The sequence below is a fragment of the Suillus bovinus genome, assembly GCF_016758785.1.
Source record: "Suillus bovinus strain UH-Sbo-P2 chromosome Unknown EDB93scaffold_497, whole genome shotgun sequence".
NCBI lineage: Eukaryota > Fungi > Basidiomycota > Agaricomycetes > Boletales > Suillaceae > Suillus > Suillus bovinus.
In genome coordinates, this window is record NW_024542553.1 from 1,371 (window position 1) to 7,729 (window position 6,359).

General features: G+C 46.6%; 2 protein-coding genes across 2 annotated transcripts; both read left to right on the top strand.

Annotated features, from left to right (window-relative positions):
- Positions 1–412: 412 nt before the first annotated feature.
- EDB93DRAFT_1244343 (uncharacterized protein) lies at positions 413–2,477 on the top strand (the record flags this gene model as incomplete). Its single annotated transcript, XM_041452203.1, has 8 exons — positions 413–479; positions 539–657; positions 712–873; positions 944–1,019; positions 1,079–1,219; positions 1,267–1,451; positions 1,507–1,678; positions 2,389–2,477. 8 exons carry the CDS (start codon positions 413–415, stop codon positions 2,475–2,477), a joined length of 1,011 nt encoding a protein of 336 aa, XP_041300485.1.
- A 434-nt stretch (positions 2,478–2,911) lies between these two features.
- Positions 2,912–6,029, top strand: EDB93DRAFT_1333608 (uncharacterized protein; the record flags this gene model as incomplete). Its single annotated transcript, XM_041455270.1, has 8 exons — positions 2,912–3,285; positions 3,345–3,463; positions 3,517–3,678; positions 3,736–3,811; positions 3,864–3,995; positions 4,042–4,226; positions 4,282–4,314; positions 5,559–6,029. The coding sequence occupies exons 1-8, from the start codon at positions 3,222–3,224 to the stop codon at positions 6,027–6,029; spliced, it is 1,242 nt and encodes a 413-aa protein (XP_041300486.1). The 5' UTR covers positions 2,912–3,221.
- Between the last annotated feature and the right edge of the window lie 330 nt (positions 6,030–6,359).

The window sequence follows — 6,359 nt, forward strand, 5'->3', positions numbered from 1 at the left end:
AAGTTTTGCCCATGACCGGGCGCAACCGGCCGGCAAAACTCGGCAGCCAACAACACTACCTGGCGAACAACATCCACCTCTAACTACAAGAGTTACACGTGAATCACAGGTGATTTTTCGAGCCCGTGGGAAGTCATCGATTCAACCTGGATATAGAGTGACAACAAAATTGGACTAATCATCATCTACATGGAACTCCCTTGCGCGGGAATAACCGAAGCTAATCATGATAACGGGGAACCAGTGAGTATAGGATTGCCTTCATCAACCTCTCTCTGATGGGCCGTTATCATGATGGTACTTTGATAATCTCGTCTTTCTATATAATGATATATGCGTGGGGTTAGCAAATATGCCCCCACACCTTCGTGCATCTACAACGCTGTAGACAGCTGCAGATCTTATTTTTGCTATGGCTTCAAACATATCATTAGATGCTGCGTGTTTACTGTCATTAGCACTGGAGGGCGTGGCATATGGTGAGCACTTCAAGCACTTCCTTCGTCCTATGTCCACCGAGCTAAAGTCACTTCCCTAGGTTTTTCAATCCTCATGTTTATTGGTACTATCTGGGCTTTGGCCTACAAACAGCGCATACAGGATGTCAGTCGCCCAATCATTATGGTGGCCATCCTGCTGTTCATACTGAGTACTGCGGTAGGCGCTTCTCTCTCCTCTTACATATATTGCCACGGGTTGACTTTCTCAAAGCACATGATCGTGAATATCATTCGTGTTGAAGATGGACTGGTGAAGTATCGCGACACATTCCCGGGTGGGCCAGTGGCGTTCTTTGCCGACCCTTCTCAATACACATTTACGATTGGGAATGTGTTATACGGCTTGCAAACTTTACTGGGTGACGGGGTATTGGTGAGTTCATGCTTTTATAGCAGCTTAAATCCCTCTGGGCTCACAGAGAGCGGTCTGGCTGACTCGGAAGATTTATCGCTGTTATGTTGTATGGCAATCAGTCTGGGTCATTGTCGTACCGAGCATGCTGTGGTGCAGTATTGTAGGTTAGTTCGTGATCATGCTCACGATTTATCAAATCGTCTTTTCTGATGTTACATCGCAGTGACTGGTGTTGCTAGCAACTACACTTTTTCGCAAATCAAAAGTGACTCCAGTCAAATCTATCAAAACGAGCGTGTGGTACTTGTACATTGGGTTAATGCATTTTACATCTCGACTATTGCAACAAATTTGTTGAGTTCAGGTGAGCCAATTTTTTTGGGCGTGATGCCAATGCCTGAACATGTCTAGCGTTACTTGCATATCGCATCTGGAACATCGAACGTGCTGTCTCTGGAGTTCGTGTCGGGAAGAACAATATGATGCCAATCGCGCGCCTGCTTGTGGATTCTGCTGTTTTGTACTCTGTGGCGCTCTTGATCGCATTGATCACTAATGCACTTTCGAACGATGGACAGCTTGTTATACAGGAAATGGTGATTCCGTCGTTGACGTCTATTATTTGACAAAATCTGAACTTAGAACTACTAGCTCACGCCCATCATATCGATCACCTTCTATATGATCCTTATTCGTGTTGTAATCAACAGAAAGCACAGTCATCTCTCGACTATGGGCCCGGGAATGACCAATGCAACAGACACAGGCACTTTGCAGCGGTATCCTATGCGGCCCTTGCAATTTTATAGATCCAAATTCACGCGTAATGACAATGAAGCAGCTTATGGAATAGGGATCGAAGACCGGCCATCAGCATTCACAGCAGAGTCCGGAAAGGGCTCCCTATCAAACTTGCAACCAAACTGAATGTGTCTTGTATGTCGTTTGTGTTGTATTTTCCCATAGTTTTGTTTGTGCTTCTATATATCATTATGCTTGCACATAGCTCTGCAATATGTTGTCCGTTTTATTGTAATTATATTCCCCTGCTCACCAAAACTTTTGTTGTTGCAATATCGTGTACATTCGTGTATTGCCCTGATTGACATTATGCAGTTTATGTCACAGGAACATTATTTTATTTCAGGTGAGGATCAAAAATGACGCCAGTGGCATGTGTACGCAGTGTCAATCCATCTTATTATGTCACGTGACCAAGTGTGACAAACAGTCAGCCGCTCAAATTTCATCTGAATAGTTTCATTATTATGACTTTCTCCCTATGATACATTACAACTCGAATTTACTAGCTACTGCTCGCAGCGGTCATACATAAGACTTGATTTCCTTGGCTCCTTTGGCATGCTCGGCTGACGTATCTAAGTTATTGGTCTTTAGTTTGGTTCGAAACCACATTCTGTTCTGTTTGGTGAACTTTGGTCTGCCTACAGGTGATGAGAGAAGAAAACGCAAACTAACCCTCCCAAGAAGGGCCCACAAATCTAGGGCATCGAAGACTACCCAATATCCAAGGCTCGAACCTGACGCTGCAAAGACTAGGCGAAGACCTTCCCAAGCAAAACGATGTGGGGGCACGTAAACATTCCCAGGCTGTGGCATAATCATTATATATAAACTGAATCATCATCGGCAGACGTGCTCTTAACATGGTGTGGAGAAAGAAATCACATAGTAGTAGGTCCAATTCCCTGCAGTCTAGCTTGGGGCGTAGTTACTTCGACGCACCATGAAAGTAGTTCAAAAGGTTAGCTAACGTTCACAGGTAAATTTCTACATGTCCTATTAGTACTCTTTTGTATTTGTGCGGCTTCGATGTTTATCTTGTATTCTACATTCACGACGCACATAGATGTTGCACCTTTGGTAAACTTTCGTGCCCTCTATTTTTGATATTCAAACTCACCTTCCGAATGCATAGGATTCCGTGGGATGTTCCCCTGGGACTAAATATGCGCGTGCATTCTATGTCTATGATATCGGTTGATAAGTAGCCAGAACGAAGGATATATTTATGGGCTTATACAACAGGTACCGGAGAAATGACAGTCCAAGGGTGAGGTTCACTTTAATCACTCCTATTCCAGCTATATTGAAGACAATCTTCTGAACTCGTCCCTCCTGCATCTTCAACCGAAGATATCATAGCTCCGGTAGACCAATTGATAGACGAAAGCGACGCATCACGATACAGTGAGCGAATGTCGCCACGATATCCATTACCGAGTTCCTCCCACTGCGGATGAATCTGTGCAAATCCTGACACAATGACATATTTAATGATACACAGAAACTGGCACAGATGGGCCTACACTTTCCACACCCCCTAGTTGGATTGTAGATTCGCTATGAATAGCCTCCCTGCAGATACCAGCGCTTTGATGTCAGCAATACTGGAGGGCATTCTCTATGGTGAGTATCGCAATGAGTTTCTTCGTTCCATGCTCACATAGCTAGGCTCTCCTCTCTAGGCTTTTCAGTCCTCATGTTTATCGGCACTATCTGGGCCTTGACCTACAAACGTCGGATGCGGGATGTCAATCGCCCAGTCGCTGTGGTGGTCCTCCTGCTATTGTTAGTGAGCACTGCGGTTAGTTTTTCGCTTCTAACATAGTATGATGTTATTGGTTGACAATTCCAAAGCACATGGTCATGACTATCATTCATATCGAAAATGGACTGGTGAAGTATCGCGATACGTGGCTAGGCGGGCCACCGGCGTACTTCGCAGATATTGCGGAAGAGACATATGTGATCAAACACGCGTTATACATTTCCCAGACTGTACTTGCTGATGGCGTGATGGTGCGTTTCTGTGTTGGTTTGCTTGTGAACTTATAGAAATGCCTTGTCTTGCAAAAGATTCATCGCTGTTATGTTCTTTGGCGATCCGTCCGGGTGATCATCCTACCAAGTTTGCTATGGTGTGCCATCATAGGTCGGGTTATAATAATACTCTGGAAGTTGTGTGGTCTGATACTGCCTCGTAGTGACTGGCATTCGCGCAGTCTACGTGAATTCGCAAGCCACTTCCAATCCCGGAGATGTCTTCGCCGTCGAAGATGCAAAGTGGATCATATCATTCATTGCATCGACTCTTACAAGTAATTTGTTATGTTCAGGTAAGCGCGTTGCCGTGAACGATGTCGAGGCCCTGAAAGTGTCCAGGACTACTGATATATCGTATCTGGAAATCTGAACGTCGCGTATCTAAAATACGTGTTTCGAAGAGCACTATGATGCCAATTGTGCGCATCCTTATGGATGCTGCTGTTTTGTACTCTGTGATGCTATTCGGCCTTTTGATTTGTTTCCTCGTCGAGAACAACGGACAATCTGTTATAACGGATATAGTGAATCCGCCGTTTACCTCTTCCATGTGGAAAACGCTGAGAACTGATTGACTAGGCCGTACCTATCATATCGATCACCTTCTACATGGTGATTATTCGCCTCGCGACCAGTTGTCGACATCACCTCCCGAGACGAACGACCGAGAGATAGAACAGAGAAACATGCAATATCAAACGAGGCCTTAGGGGTCCGGATATCCCAATTTACTCAAGATGACAGCACCTCAACTTATAAAGTCGGGGACGAAGACCGACCATCGACAGGGATCGAAGAGAATTAAAAGGATATGTTGTACTTGACATATAGTCATTATGAAATCATTGACATGAATGCCCTACTGCTATATTTCCTCCGGAAATGAATAGCTGGCCCATCTGCTATAGTTGCCACATTCGAGCGAGGGACAGGGTGGGCACAGTTTGATTCTTGCAACACTCTAAGCGAGTTCACATCACGCTGCTGGGCAAAGAAACGGAATAGATCTTGACGTGGAAAAGAGGAGAGGTGGAAACAGTATTCATTCCGTCACGCACACGCCGTGTCGAATCATGACTAGCGAGTGTCCAATTGGATACAGCTGCCATATACGCGGTGTATAGGGACTCGCTTATGATGCGGTCGTGTGCCACAAGAGGTTCTAGCCTCTAGCCTTGCGGGGGAACGCCAAGCCATTAATGCTTTGGCATCGTGCATCAGGATGAGCTCGGGAAGTGCTGCTTTTATCGGGGGCGCGTCATAATAGGCCGCGTCGAACCACGTCAGCGCGTTGTGATAAAAGGGCAAGTTGCATAGGAGTGCCTGGGTATTTTCTGAGATGACTTGATGAATCGTGAACCTGCGGTACGCTATTATTAGTAGCGCTCGGAGGTTTTGACCCTATCTTGGGTGACACATGCCAGAAATTTGGTAAACCAAAAAGCAGCAGTTTGGAAACTGTCGAGTGCCTGACCATTGGTTAACCGGCGTTCCAACTTCCCAGAGAACTTGAACGTCGAGGAGTCGTTTCGTATGAGTCACCCTGTCGTGGTCTCGTCGCATGCATGTCGACTGAACTAATTATGCAGGGCGGCACTAGTTAACTTCGTATCACTGTGGGCGCACGGCAAAATCACCTCAATACTTTGCGATTCTTGACCTGTCAGAGCGAGAAGGGTATTCAGCGTAGCCGGAAAAGGTAAACGTAAAGAAGGTCCGCTATATCTCCCCTTCCCCATGTACTACCTATCCCCTAAGAACACCCACGCAAACCTCAACCTCCACTCCAACCCCCCTCGTTCCATCACCCACGAACGCCCCCCTGACCTTCTCACGCCCACCGTGTAAACTTCAAGACTTCTTCATCGCACAACGAAGACGGGACATGTGGCGAGAGTGTAACTATCAACTGCGGTTCCGGCCCTCTCGGTACATTGGAAAAGGGCGATGAGGAGTCAGAGGGTGAGAGAGTGGATCGTGGCGCAGACGGGAATACCGACGAAAAGGAGGACCCTGGCGCAGACTGTGACGCAGATGCAGACCCTAACCCAGAAGACCTCATCTCCCCTCGTCCAAGCGGACCCACCTGCCACACATGCGGAGCAGGAAGACTCGTGACGTGTTCATGTCGCTCAATTTCGCGGACGACGCGCCAAAAGGACTCCATTTTGGATTCTGGCGTGTTTGTGCCTCTTGAACTTATACCCATGCCTTTCGTGCCCATACCACCCACGCTGCCAGCACTCATTGTGAACGATGCTGCAGGTGCAGTCTGCAATAATACACACCCAAGACTACACACGCTGCGTATGCGACGTGCGTGGTGATGATGACCTGGAGAGTCGCTAGAGAAAGGTCGAAGGGTATGTAGTGTGTACTGCATGAAGAATTAGCGTAGGTTATGCCATCGAGGAAGGGAATTTGTCTCGTTTGGGAAGGAGTCTTGCAAGCGAGGTGAAAGGTCGTAGCAAGAATGGATGAAGTCGAGAGACAAAAACCCTTGTCGAACAAAAACAAGAATAAGTACTCACACATCCAAAACCATCTCACCCCCCAAAATTGCCACACAAAACAAAATAGGAGGAAGAGCGTACGGGTTCCTCAGTATTCTTTCCCATGGCGCTTGTCCTCTTCCTGGAACCGAGAACGATGGATGG